Source organism: Mesoplodon bidens, assembly GCF_964165515.1.
Source record: "Mesoplodon bidens genome assembly, chromosome: 2".
NCBI lineage: Eukaryota > Metazoa > Chordata > Mammalia > Artiodactyla > Ziphiidae > Mesoplodon > Mesoplodon bidens.
The window spans coordinates 50,176,681-50,191,148 of NC_138177.1; the positions used below are offsets into that span (position 1 = coordinate 50,176,681).

The following is a 14,468-nucleotide window of genomic DNA, read 5'->3' on the forward strand; positions in this document are numbered from 1 at the left end:
CCACATCCTTCCTGAAGGCCGCAGAAGGCCCGCGCAGCACAAGATAACTCCCCGCACGGTGACATCCGTACCTCACCCCTCAGCTCTGAAGGAGCCCATTCCCAGGCACCAAAGCTCCCAGACTCTCTAGAACACTGAGCCTTTACAGAGGTCTGACCCCACAGAGGGGGTCAGGCCACAAAGTCCCACCCAGCCAGGCGCGGATGCTTCTCTGATAGAGAAGTCAGAGCCAGAAGAAAACTAAGAGGGCCGTGTAGCTGGGAACAGTCCAAATAGCAGAGCCGACAGGTATCCAGGGAAACGCGACATATGCGCAAGACTCCCAGGTAAGATGGCAAAGGGCTGTGGCACCACCCTCATCAAAACTAAGGCCTTTCCCCGCCCCTCCTGGAGCCGTGGCGCCGCTCTGGGCGGAAGCAGAGCCCAGCGCTTCAGTCCCCACACTGAGAGGCGAGCGCCCTGCTCCTGCCAGAGCTGTACCTGGAAGGGTCTTGCTGTCCGTGGGCTCTGGGCTCAGGCCCCCGACACTGGGGTCTTCTGTAGCTTCCGACGGGGACTTCTCCCCACACCTCTGCTGAACCTCCCCCTCCTCCTCCTCTCCCGCCAGGGTCAGGCGCCTCATGTCTCCCTGCAAGGTGGTGTCTGCCTGGACAGACCCCTTCTCTTCACTGAGATCTGGGGGATCCAGGGCCAGTGGAGCAATGGATGGTGGAGAGGACTTGTCTCCAGATTGCCTGCAAAAACCTCATGTCAGAAACACTGAGCAGCAGCCACAACACTCCAGCCCCGGTCAGGGGGTCAGCAGGGGTCCAGAGAGAGTAAGACCCACAGGCAGGGGTGTCCAGGAGAGGCCAGAGAACCTGGGTGTGCCTCTCAACTCTGTTTCCAATTCTGGGCCCAGAGAAGTCCCATGCCTCAGTTTCCTCATCTTTGAAATGGGGAGAGTAATTCTTGCCTCCTCCTTAAACCAAACAGAATTCAGGGACAGAGAAAAATTAAAGACAACATAGTTAAAGTGGAGCTCCCCTTCCAAAGTATTCCCTCCATATAAATTAAAAATAAAACCATTTTGAATTAAATAACCAAATGAAGATTGCAAACGCATCTGTAGTACCAGGTTGGTGAAATACAAACCCAAGGTTGAGCGTATGGAACAAATTACAAACACCTGGACTGCTCAAGACTGCTCAAGACTGCTTCTGTGTTAAATCAGAATGCAATCTAAAATAGATAAATGACAAGGACCAACTGTATAGCACAGGGAACTATATTCAATACCTTGTAATAACCTTTAATGGAAAAGAATCTGAGAAAGAACATATATGTATATATCTATATCTAGAATCACTAGATATACTAATGGTCACTAGAATCACTTGGCTGTTCACCTGAAACTAACACAACATTGTACATCAACTATACCTCAACTGAAAAAAAAGAATGCAATCTAACCTGCAGAGTAGAGATTACAATGGCTTTATGCCACTAAGCCTTATGAAGACAGGAAAAAAAGGGATGCCACATAGCAGAGCGGTAAAAACAAAAAGCTTTATGTTAACTAAGATTATGCAAGTCAAACAAAGTTTTACTAACAGCCGCAGCAAGGCTTATTAAGTATGGCTACTAGTGAGGCCAGAGCGTATGTTTAGGCTATTCTGATCAGGTAAATACCATAAGTGTTTTCAAAGGGCGGGAGGACGGGAGACTGAGGCAGCCACTGATAAAACAATTTAGACAACAGGACCTTAACTGCCCAGACTAACAGTCAGAAAACAAGGTGCTGGGAGTACGTGAGTAAGCAGCCCTCAGATGCCTGCTGAAACCCACACTGATGAGGCTGTACCTCCAGCAAAGCAGGGCTTGGCCAATACTTGTAAAATAAGTAACTCCAAGACTGACTAAAAACGTAAGGGTAAATCTATACCAACAGGCCACACAACACTTGGCCAGAAGACCAGGTAGACTGCTTTCGAGAAAAGCACTACTTACTATTTTGGTTAAATGACACGAAAATAACCAGAAAATAAACTCACATACAGCTCCAGAGAGCAACCGTCACAGTGAGAAAGTGCAAGTTCCGTAATGAGGAGGAGATCCTAAATGTGGAACTTGAACAACAGGAAAGTCATCAGGTTGTCACCCTGGTGCCTGAGGATCTACTCTGCTTTGATCTGGATTCAGATGTGAGAATTCCCGAGCACTCATCATGGGGTCAGAAAATGCCTAAATGTACACGGCAGAAAAGGCCAGATCGACCAGTGCCATAAAAATAAAGAATATCACTGTACTGAGAGGCAGAGAAGACAATCCCTAAGGCCTTCTTCCAGCCCTAGGATTCTATAATTCACCTAGGAAATCAAGTTCTCTGTAATTTCTTTTCTAAACAGGCCAAAAAAAAATCTTTTCTCCACATTTTGCAAGGAAATTAATGTCTAGGGTCAGCAACTTGACTAAGGACACAGCAGGGATCAAAACTCTCGCTTCTCAATCCAGGCCCTGTGCTCCCTCCGCCCACCCAGCTCCCTATAAAACAGAAAAAGCATGGAACCCACCACAAGTGGTCCTGGTAGGTGTGGAGCACAGAGAAGCCCCTTCCCTTCAGACCTGAGGTCAGCATCTCGGCTGTGGACATGGCAGCAACTCCGATGGCAATGGGGGCTCTGAGAAGGAGGAGGTCAGAGACGAGGGTCAGGGAAAGTCTTCCAGGAGGGCACATGTCAGGACCAGGTTTCTACACATGTGTTCAAAGCACCACGGTTGCAAATCTGAAGCATCTACTTGTATCACAGAGCTAAAACTCGGTGCAGTCTCAATCTTATTCAAATTACCTACACATATGACTTTCAAAAATTCCTTGACCAAATATTCCCTTCTGTGTAAGTAACTCCTCTATTGATGATATCACTGTTATATTCTTATTATGAACCAAACCCAGCCAGGACTCAGAAGGATATTTAAAGTTCCCTTTCTTTAATTTCAAAGATATAAATTATCTCCCCTATCTTAAAAAAGGCATAGCCATCCTATATGGAAATTCAGAAGGGAGGCCATTCATATGCCATAAATTAGGCTGAGGGATACCAGAGGGAAGAGAGAAGAGAGATACAGTGGTACCAACGAAAGGTTCCTTCTGAGTTGGTTCTTTATAACAGGCCTTGCTCTGTATAACATCTATCTAAGAACTGGATGTGTCCAAAATATCAGAAACAACCACATTTACAATAACTACAAAAAACTTCCAAAGCCCAAATGGGAAATCTCTGTCAGCCCACTGTTACTCAGCAATGCTCACACATTGCCTGTAAGGATCGGTGTCCAGCTGGCTAACAGGAGGGGAATATACAAGCCTGGCAACGTTGCCTGGACCCAAGGGAGACGATTCAAGGGCAGATTTCCCAACACCTGAACTTCAAAAAAAACGTTTGCTAATCCGGTGGCTCCACTTCCTGTGCCCATGGGTCAGTTCCTGCCACAGAATCTTTGAATTTGGCTTCTTTCCCAGTTCCTAAAAGACGGGTCTTTGTCTTCCACCCTTGGAATCGTCAATGGCTCAAGAACTTCGGTCTCGAACCTGTCTTGTAGTTTTAGTAAACTCCCTTGTACCCTCACCCCCTTCCATAAACCACCTAGGATTCATTCCCACATACATTCTAAATGCCAAACTCAGAGGCCAAATACACATTTATGTAGTTTTCTCCGATCTTGGATAGAATACTGGGGGGAAAAAACAATAATTTCACCATTCTTTTCAACTTCAAGTTTTGCTACAGGTAAACAAGGAAGGAAACATTTCTAGGTGCTTGGTTCCCAAAGGTTCAAGGAAAATGGGAGAATATGAGCAACAAAAATAAGATCTTTAAACACTGACCCCTCCCATGCCTCCCATGTTTCCCTCTCAAAGAAGCAATGAGTACAATAATAAGATGTCATTTTTCATTCAGGATGATACAAATGAAAATGACCCATCATATCCAGTGTCGGTGAGCATGTAAGGAAACAGGCTCCATATACCCTGTAGGTAGGAGGGAAAACTGACACAGTATTTTTATAGGGCAACAGAAAATATGCACGATCTTCAGCCAAACAGTTCTGCTTCCTAGTATCTACTTTAGAAAAATATTGGCACTAGTGTCCCTAGAGGCATCAGGAAGATCTTGTTTGTGATAGAGACGAAGTAGAGGCAACCACAATGTCCACTGGAAGAGGACTTTTCCCATCACCCCACAGTGGGTAAAAAGATTCAGCTTATCTGTGCTTGCTGACATGGAACATGTCCCCACTACCTGAAGTGAAAAAGTAATAGGGATAAAGTTTGTTTATTTGTATTTTTAAACATACACACCCCAAACCATACATTTTATATGCACGTGTATATATGCATTGAAGAAGGCTGACAAGGACGTGTATCAGAATGATAATGGTTACTTCGAGGAGAAAAGGATTATGGGGTGAGAGGGTTTTGATTTTTCACAACTGTTCATACCATTACTTCCTAATTTATTTTAAAAAAGAGACACTGTGGTGATGGCTGAACAACCCTGTAAATATACTAAAAAAAATCACCGAATCGTACATTTGAAACAGGTGAATTTTACAGTATGAAAACTGTATCTCAATAAATCTATTAAAAATAATTAAAAGATGAGGATGATGATGTGGATGTTCGACAAAAATAATGTTGAAGTCATGCAAGGCAGGAAAGACCAAGAAAATGTCACAGACAGGAGACTAAGAAGACATGACAACTAAATGCAGAGTGGTACCCTGGACTGGATTCTTGAACACAAAAAAAGAAAAAAAAGACATCGTGGGAAAACTGGGGAAATATGCATAAAGTCTGTAATAGTGTCAAAAGGACTGTACCAATGTTAATTCCTTAGTGTTGATAACTGTACTGTGGTTATACAAGATGTTATCATTACAGGAAGCTGGGTAAGGAGTATTTCAGGACTCTGTACTATACTTGCAACTCTTCTATAAATCTAAGAAAAAAATGTTTAAAGGAGAAAAAAAACAAATAAATTTTAAAAAGGAAGCAGCAGCAGCAGGAGCAAATACACTTGGCCCAGATGTATGGACACCCCACAGGCTCACTGCCATTCCCCACTCTCTGATTGCTCAGGAAGAATATGTTTTTTCTTTTAATCCTTTATCCATATGCTGTGAAGTTGTCATTCCCACCCCTCCCAAGTTTTCCCTAAGTTTTTTCCCCATAGGCACAGCTGACTGGCACAGTACCTGTTCCCCACCAAGGCAATGGCACAGAGGTCACCCTTCTGTACCTGAGGCAGACCAGCAGGGGGCACCACTAGCCCTGGCAGCATCAAATCTGCAGGAAACAAAAGCATTGCAACTAACTCCACAGTTTACTTCATCATTTACTCATTTGCTCAACAAACATACATTTGTTAAGCATCAACTACATTATTCATAATGAAAATAAAAAGTGGCAAACTGAGGATCAGACCTTTTCCTTCTGGGAGACTAGTGGTCAAACTGAAGCACCAAGCTGAGGGTCCAGTTCCATGATCTATCTTATTCTGGTTTCCTAAATTCAGTTTATTAATCTAAAGTATAGCATATGGCAGTTCACAGAGCACTTTCATGTCACTTATCTTATTTAAGCCTTACAGCAGGGTCAGAGAGCTTATGGAAGCAGCCAAGTAAGAGATGCAACAGACATGAGGGAAAAATTCTATTTTTCAATCATATGAATGCACAAAATGGGTACATTTATTAAAGTAGTTGGCCTTTACTAAGTAGGTTTCAGCCACTATCCAGAATATAGGAAAATACTCTTACCTGCTCCCCCCACCAGTTTTTCAAGCACCAGGGGCCATGTTGTAAATGTTGCTAGAAGATCAGGATAAGACCACAGGGTGTACACTGTCCAAGAAGAGAGCCAGAAAACACTTACTGCCCAAAAGTCAACCCCCTGGGGAATGGCAAAGCCAAACACTAAGGCCACATTAATCAACATGTAGAAAGAAACTCAAGTCAAAGCTAGAGAGAAGGTTGTAAGGGGATGCCCAAAGAAGCTGCATTCTTTTTTTTTTTTTTTATTAGGTTACCCCAAGTTTGTGAAGCGGTTTATATGTTATATGCTATTTACTTGAGAATCCTTGCTTCCTTTAGCCTTAGAGACCTGCATTCTTTACATATTTATACTGAGCTCTTTGCAGTAGTTTCTCTCAATCTATGATCTTGAGAAGTTATCACTTTTACTGGTCGGAAGACACATGAAGTGAGCTACAGCTCTAAGAGTCTGCTTAGCTGCCAAAGTTGGATATTTATGTGTAAGGCTAAAACTAGTGATGAAGTGAACATCTGCTTTTGCCTGTCCAGTATCCCTTTTCCCCTCTCTGGGAACTGAGTGCCCCTTTTCCTGTGGGAAAGACATTCCATATAGTTTACATCAGGCTGACTCCCTTCTCAAAGAGGCTGCAGTCTTGAAGAAGGCGGAGACTTAAGAAACTGGGTGTCACTTGAGACTTGGAGGCACCTATTGTTCCACCTGGACGGCAGCAGCCAAACATGGCCATAGTGGATAAAAGTAGGGACAGAGCCCCAACGAGGATTCCTTTTATGTCCTCAGAAGCAAGTAATCCGAAACCAGGGCACCAGCCTGTAAGAAATTCTGAAACTTTCCCATGTTTCTTATTTTTATTCTCTCTGTTTCCACAGGGATTAGCAGTAAAACCCTTAGATCAAAAAGGGCTTGCAAGGGCCTCCCTGGTGGCGCAGTGGTTGAGAGTCCGCCTGCCGATGCAGGGGATACGGGTTCGTGCCCCGGTCTGGGAGGATCCCACATGCCGCGGAGCTGCTGGGCCCGTGAGCCATGGCCGCTGGGCCTGCGCGTACGGAGCCTGTGCTCTGCAGCGGGGGAGGCCACAGCAGTGAGAGGCCCGCGTACCGCAAAAAAAAAAAAAAAAAAAAAAGGGCTTGCATGTGTACAGCAGCAAAGCAGGGTGGGGGTAGGGGTGGCCTGGGGTAGGAGACTGCACTGCACTGCTGCAGCCAAGCTGGGAGGAAGAAAAGGCCCCGAATGACAAAGTAGGTGTCAGCAGCCATGGAAAAGAGAAAAGGACACTGCCTCTCTGAGATCTGTGACAAAGAAAGCAAGCAAAGTATCCTGAGAGCCAGACAAGAGCCTAAGAAAGAATCCCTGTGAGACATCGCAACCAAAGTCCACCACTAAGACAGCTGGGTATGGAGTTTAACTAACCCAGCTTCTTTCCCATCACAGGATCTCTTCAGTAGCTTAAGAAAATTCCACTCGTGAAAGTTTTAAGAAGCATTTTTTACATGCCCTGAAACTCCACCCTTTTCACGACCTCTGCTCCAATCCCTACTTAACCCACTAGAAACCAGTGTTTCTTCACCTCAGAATTTCCCTTGGCAACCACCCTCTTTTTGTGTTAACCCTTTTTCCCCCTCACTTCTATAGCAGTTTCTGATCTTGAAAGACCCAATTCTAGGGACACTAAGTCCAAAAAGATTCTTAGGGAGATTTTGCATTTATTTGTTTTAAGGAAGACGGATTAATGGAAGAAACAGATGTTAGGCAAGGACCATAGTAATGGCCATCTCCATCCCACTGCCATACCTGTCGGATATAGAGTTTTCTCCAGTTCAAATAGGATGGGGTTACCACCACGCACGTACACAGTCACTGCATCCCCTCTGTGAGCATACAACTTCACAGTGTTGAGTTCTTCCTTTCCAGGTACTAACTCAGAGACCTGATCCGTTCCAAGAGTGGGGAAAGCAGCTGTCACCTCGGCCCGAAGCTTCCTCCTGCAGAGAGAGCGCACACACCTGGTAGGTATGCTGCCCGGATGGATTCCAATAAATACTGAGGACTCAAGACTTACTATACAATCACGAGGCCCAAGAAAAAGACTGGTTGATGATGCCGTATTCTCACTCTTCCAAAACCTCCCATTCTCTTTCTCATCCAATGTCTCATCTATTTTCACATGTTCCTGGGGCATGTCTTTCCATTTTACAAAGAGAGGGAAAAACTGAGATCCGGTAAGCGACCCAAGTTAGCCTGCCACTGGAAACTAAGCCCTGCCTTCCTGACTCCACACATAGCTCCTGGACCCACTCCTTTCTCATCTATGCTTGGCCAATCTGTCAACTTATGATTAAACAGCTCTGCTAGGGCACCAAGAATGACAACTATAGAACACTGCCTCCAAAATTCCCAAGGTGACACCTTCATTTGCAAAACTGAACAGATACACTTCTTACCACATGTGCCTTATCCCCTCTCACCTCACCCTCCACCTGTCTCTCCTGCCAGTGGTAATCACTAGACACTTCTTCTCGTATGCTTGTAGTTCTCTGTGCCCCATCTAATCTCTCCCAAGGGACTCAAAGCTCTTGGTAGGGCAGGGACCCCGTCTTCCTTCATTTTCGCATCCTCCACGACACCTTAAACAGACTGCAGTCAATACGCGCTGATTGAATTATACGCTTTCTCGTAAACTCACTAAAATATCCAAAAGACAGCCTGGGAGATAAATCAGGCCTCCTCTCCATCTTCACTCTCAAAACACGTCTAACTCACCCTTGCCCGCCCCCCGGGGTCCCTTCTCCGGCTGTACCCCTCGGCCTCCAGCCCAGAAAAGGCTGTGAGCCAGCCGAGCTTGAGAGATGTCTGGGTGCCCTGGTGGGCAGAGCAGGCTCTTCTCTCCCTCACCTGTCCGACCCCTTGATGGCCGTGTTGGACTTGACCCGAAAGGCCTTGGCAAACATGTCTGCTGGAGGGGCCTGGGGAAGAGAAGGAGACCACAGCAGCCAGGGACTGTCAGGAAAGCGCGAGCACGGAGGCTTGCCAACCCGCAGTCCTGGGGGCAGCCATGCTTGGGCCCGGCTGGGAAAAGGGCCCGGCTGGAAACCGGGGCCGCGCAGCTTCGCGGCCACCCCTAATGGCAAGGCTGGGAACTGAAGCATGGGGGGCGGGGCCGGAGAAGGCGGGGCGGATCCCTGCGCCGAGCGGTGCACCCTTTCGCCTCACCCCTTACGCCCGGCTCTGCGCCTAGGCGAGTGGCTTGAGCGGGCGCGTCTGTAGTATCTCTGGGGCCAACAGCGATTCCGTTCATTTTTGCTCCATCAGCGTTCTAGTGTGTTGAGTAGGAGCTCTGCCAGCTCTCATTCCATGCAGTTTAGTTCAGCTGGGCAAAATTAATTGAACTCGTGTTTTCTTAAACTTGCAGGCCTCTTGAATGGTTTTCTTCAGGGCTTTTGTTTCTTAAGATCTTTACATTTTATTGCACACTTGGGGCCTCAGCTAGAATTCTTTCCGAGATTTTCTCCTTCCTGTTTTTTAATTTACATGAGGTGATAATAACAATAAGAGGGAATCCACTTTAGTCCGAGGTTTGACCTCCTGTTAAGAGGAAAAAACTATACAAATGATCTTCAAATCTGTTATTTAAATTTTTTTTTTTTTTTTTTTTTTTTTTTTGCGGTATGCGGGCCTCTCACTGCTGTGGCCTCTCCCGTTGCGGAGCACAGGCTCCGCGGCCATGACTCAGGCTCAGCGGCCCAGCCGCTCCGCGGCATGTGGGATCTTCCCGGACCAGGGCGCGAACCTGTGTCCCCTGCATCGGCAAGCGGACGCTCAACCACTGCGCCACCAGGGAAGCCCTAAAACATTTTTGGATAAAAAACCCCACATTTTTTGACCTTTTTAGGTACCTTTTGCATTCAGGCATTATTTGAGGGGATTTTGTTTGCAAAGCAATTTTAAAAACTCAGAGTGCTTATAAAAAAACTAATTTTGAGGCATAGTAAAATCAAATTATGGTTTGGCTTCTCCCTAGCAGTTTGATCTTGGGCCAATGGCTTATCCTTTCTGAAACTCTTACATTCTCTGTAAGATGTGGAGGTAATACCTACTTCACTGGGCTTCTGTGAGAAACCACTGAGATAACGCATGTGATATATTGCAGGGTGCTTTGAAATTTTCCCATAAATGGTAGATATTAGTCCAAAACAAACAAACAAAAAACAGTCTCAGGCAGGGGTGAGGGATTGGGTTTCCCTGAAAGGGACTGCTGTGTACCCTGGAGACAAGGATTTAATCACCTGGGGTCCTGGCCCCTACTAAACTTAATTTTGCTAATGAAAATTTCAGAGCAGAGTGTCCATCCACCAAGAAAAAAAAAATCCTGATTGCTTTAATTTGGTGATACAGTCACACAGAGGAGAAGTCCATCTGGGCTATAACAAAGATGAGGCCTTGCACAGTCTCTGTCCACCACCATCTGTGCCCTTAATCTGGGGTCAGCCACAGCTCCATCTCCTCCTGCACTTCTGACCCACCATGCCTTTATTGTGAACCACCCCAGCCATAAAGCCAACGTCAGAGGAGCCCAGAGGAGGAGAGTGCCACAGATCCTTCTCCGCTTGGGCCCCCACCCAGCCACACTCGGGGGGGTGTGGTGCCAGACTCTGTGCTGTTGACCAGGCCTATTGCAGTACAGCCATGGAAGCAGTCTCTGACCAAGGAGCCGAGGAAGGTTATTCAAGGGCATACTAGAAATTTCAAGCTGTGAAAACTATTGTACACACCATATGTCCTGGCTAAGAAGGCACAGATTAGCAGCCTAAAAATTAATTCATGGTTGACAAGTAGGAGCCAAGACCCAAGGGGATGCTGTACACAGCATCCTGCCTCCCTATTGGCAGAGCAAGATCTCCCTTTCCCCAGGAGGGTGCCATCCCAACTTCTCTGCCTGCATCAGGGACCTGTGTGCTCCCTGCCGGTGGCCCTGTTGCTAGGCAAGCTGGCTGAACCCTGAGTCCAGCAAGCCTAGATTCTTTAACTTTCCCTTTGTGGCTCCAGTACAGCCCCACAGGGCTACCAACCTGCTGCCCACTCTTGGGTAAGCTGCAAACACAGGCTCTCTTTGATTTATGATTTGTATAAAAGGAAAGGTAGAAGTTAGAGTCCAGAGGGTAGAGCCAAGAACTGTCATTCACAAGACTTCAGCCATAATCAAGGAACTGGCAACACATGCCTTGATGCATTTCGTATTAGCTATAATCAGTGACTCCATTTTTCTCCCCTTTGAGGAGTGTCTACAATGGTTACAGGTGGTTATAATATGCCTGTCCCAACACTGAATGTCAAATTTGTTTAGGGCAGAAAGCTTGTGTCTTTTGTTCACAGATCTTCAGATCAAGAACTGTACTCAAGCAGCTATACTCAAGGAAATACACCTGAGGCTCATTATCCACAGCTGGACCTGATTTAGAAGATGAGATCCTTCATTTTGAGCAGATAAAGGAGTGAAATTTGAGGGGACCTGGGGAAGAAGTTAATATGTTTTGCATTTAAGAGGCACATGCGTCATTGAAGGGCAGAGGGTAGATGATGATAGCCAGACTCCAAGAGGGCTCTCAGTGGTCTTCGTGTGCTTATGTGGTCCCCTCCCACATGAGACCAGGGCTGACTTCTGTGACCATTAGCATATGGCCAAAGTGATATTGTGTGACTCCTTATGGCTAAGTCATTGCCATTTCTACCTTGGTCTCCGAGATTTCTTGCTCTGGGGGAAACCCCCCGCCATCTTGAAAGGACACTCAGGAAGCCCTGTCAAAAGGTCCGTGTGGAGAGGAACCCATCTCCTAGCACCAACTTGCCAGCCATGTGATTGAGCCACCTTGGAAGCACAGCCTCCAGCCCTGGGCAAGTCGTCCCATCCCACATGCTTTCAATCCTCCCAGCTGAGGCCCCAGCCACCAGGGATCAGAGACTAGCCATTCCACTACGCCCTGTCTCAAGTCCTGATCCACAGAAGTCATGAGATGGTAAATAGTTACTGTTTTAAGTTATTAAGCTTGGGGATGGTTTGTTATGATGCACTGGATAACTAATACAGGAACCCAAGCATTTCTCACTCCCAGTGCATCCTGAGATAGCCAGTTGGTCCATGTCCCTGCGATTGAAGCCACAACTGTGTACAGTCCAGCTCTTCTCCCAGGAAATCATCCTCCACTAGCTCTTTTGCTTACGATGTGGAAATTGAAAACCTAAAAGCCTAAGATGTTGAACTCACAATATAAAAGGGGGACACAGGAGGCAAAGATACGCACATCGGATGCTTGCACTTGCAAAATAAAACCACAAGGCAAATTTGAAGAAGGCAGAGTTCCACTATGCCCAGCTCAGCACTGATATGTTGCCTGGTATTCAGGGATAGGTGGGTGCCAGCCAAGACCAGAGCACCCAGTCTGAGAACAGCTGCATCCACTTCCCAGCCAGCCTGACACACATGCCCTAGAAGCCGAGGTGCCCCCTGCTTCAGCACGGTGAGGACTTTCTTTGTGAGTTTGATGCCCACCTGTCCTTTCTCTTTTCTTGGGACTGCTCAAACTAAATATTCAGCTGGGCTTTTGAAAATCCCCTTTCCTCTTCATTGCCTCCCCCAAACTCACACACCCAAAAGCTAATGAACCTGCGCGATCCCAGGTGAGGCCTGTAGGAACCCTCGGACACTGGCAATTGGGCAAAAAAAGAGTTGCATAGCTGCTCAGAAGTAAAATCTTTTACATCTCAGAAAGTTACAGTTATTTCCTTGCCTGGGATAGATCTGGAAGGGACTGATCTAAGGTTTCTGTTGCAGAAACCTGTCGTTGGAAACCCTCAGAACCTAATAGACTCTGGGAAAACACCACAGATGACCTGCATTCCCAGGGACCTTTGAGCTCGGAGCTGGATGTCTGTGGTGAGGAGGAAGGAAAAGCCAAGGGCATGGGGTGACTGAGGAGGAATGGAAGCCCTGCAGCCAGCTGTGGGCTTCTTATTGTGGCTGTAAGAGGGAAGACCAGGCAGGGCACAGGCAAAGTCTAGATGCAAAGCCCTGGGGCTGAGTCAAGATGCTTCCTTAACTTCAAAGTCAGGCTTTCACATAGTACCAGACCCTTAGAGAAATGTTCCTTTGTAACTGATGCCTAATGTACTTCTGGATCCTGTGATCAAACCTAGAGCTAGAACTGCCCAGATCACACAGCAGAGGCTGTAGATGAAAGAGGCTCAGGGGACAAGTGCTGCAGGTATATTGCTGAATGTCACAGTTCCTCTGGTTCTGTGCTGTCCACAGCAAAGCCAAGCCCAGACAGGCTGGGTTTTGTCTATCATTTTATTTCGAGAGGACTTGAAGGCAAGAGGTTTTCTAGAATCTGGGATTGGGCAACACTTCTGGAGTATGGGAAGGCTGGATGTTTAGGGGTGGGTATCCAGAGAGGGGAAACTCTGGGGAAGAAGGGCAGGAACATGGGCTTCACGTCTGCAAGCGCTGATGTCTGCTTCCTTTGCTTTGGAAAGAAGCAGATGAACATCTTTGCTCGGGTCAGTGATGTCAGCCCAGCCTAGGGTTCAGGTCCAGCCTTCAGAGAGCCTGTAAATTAAGGGTGGGGACAGGATTTGACCCAAAAGTATCCCTTACAACTAGTCACAATGCCCCATTGCCCTGCTTATCTACCAACTCCACTGTCCCTCAGGCTACACAGGATTAATGACAGGGAAGAACACCGTGTGACAATGGAGGCAGAGACTGGAGGAATGCAGCCACCAGCCAAGGAATGTCAAGGGTTGCCAGCAGCCCCCAGAAGCTAGGAGAGAGACATGGAACATAGCCTCCCTCAGAGCCTCCAGAAGGAACCAACCCTGCTGACACTTTGATTTTAGACTTCTGGCCTCCTGAACTGTGAGAGAATACATTTCTGTTGTTTTCAGCCACCCAATTTGTGGTAATTTGTTAACCGCAAACAATACAAGAGAAACTAATACAAGCCCTGTGAACCTAACACAAGAGGAGTAAAAACATATGCTCACAAAAAAATCCAAACACAGGGGCTTCCCTGGTGGCGCAGTGGTTGAAAGTCTGCCTGCCGATGCAGGGGACACGGGTTCGAGCCCTGGTCTGGGAAGATCCCCCATGCCACGGAGCAACTAAGCCTGTGCACCACAACTACTGAGCCTGCACTCAAGAGCCCGCTAGCCACAACTACTGAGCCCATGTGCCACAGCTTCTAAAGCCTGTGCACCTCAACAAGAGAAGTCACTGCAATGAGAAGCCTGTGCACCGCAACGAAGAGTAGCCCCCGCTCGCCGCAACTAGAGAAAGCCTGCGAGCAGTGACAAAGACCCAACACAGCCAAAAATAAATAAATTAAATAAATAAATTTATTAAAAAAAAGATTTTGTAAAAGAGGCAAAATACAAATGATATAGCTAGTAGTATTAGTAAGGTTATAAATAAGAATTTAAGCCTAGAACTTCTATTAGGTGCAGCCCAGTATATCCCCAGGTCACCTGACTTAGCCTGTTCTATACCAGTTCTTATCTTTAAAGGAAATTATATATTGGTATTGTTTATAAGGCACCCGACCCAATTTCCTACTGTTATTAGCTGGTTATCCTTCGTATGATTTAATATACTAAAGGAGCC

General features: G+C 46.5%; 1 protein-coding gene across 1 annotated transcript; it reads right to left on the minus strand.

The window, feature by feature from the left end:
* Positions 1–223: 223 nt before the first annotated feature.
* On the minus strand, positions 224–8,868 carry LOC308629559 (eukaryotic translation initiation factor 2D-like; the record flags this gene model as incomplete). The annotated part of the gene is made up of 6 exons (XM_081257551.1): positions 8,708–8,868; positions 7,607–7,797; positions 5,803–5,886; positions 5,239–5,329; positions 2,553–2,660; positions 224–734 (listed from the first exon to the last, which is right to left on the minus strand). The coding sequence occupies exons 1-6, from the start codon at positions 8,761–8,763 to the stop codon at positions 224–226; spliced, it is 1,041 nt and encodes a 346-aa protein (XP_081113677.1). The 5' UTR covers positions 8,764–8,868.
* Between the last annotated feature and the right edge of the window lie 5,600 nt (positions 8,869–14,468).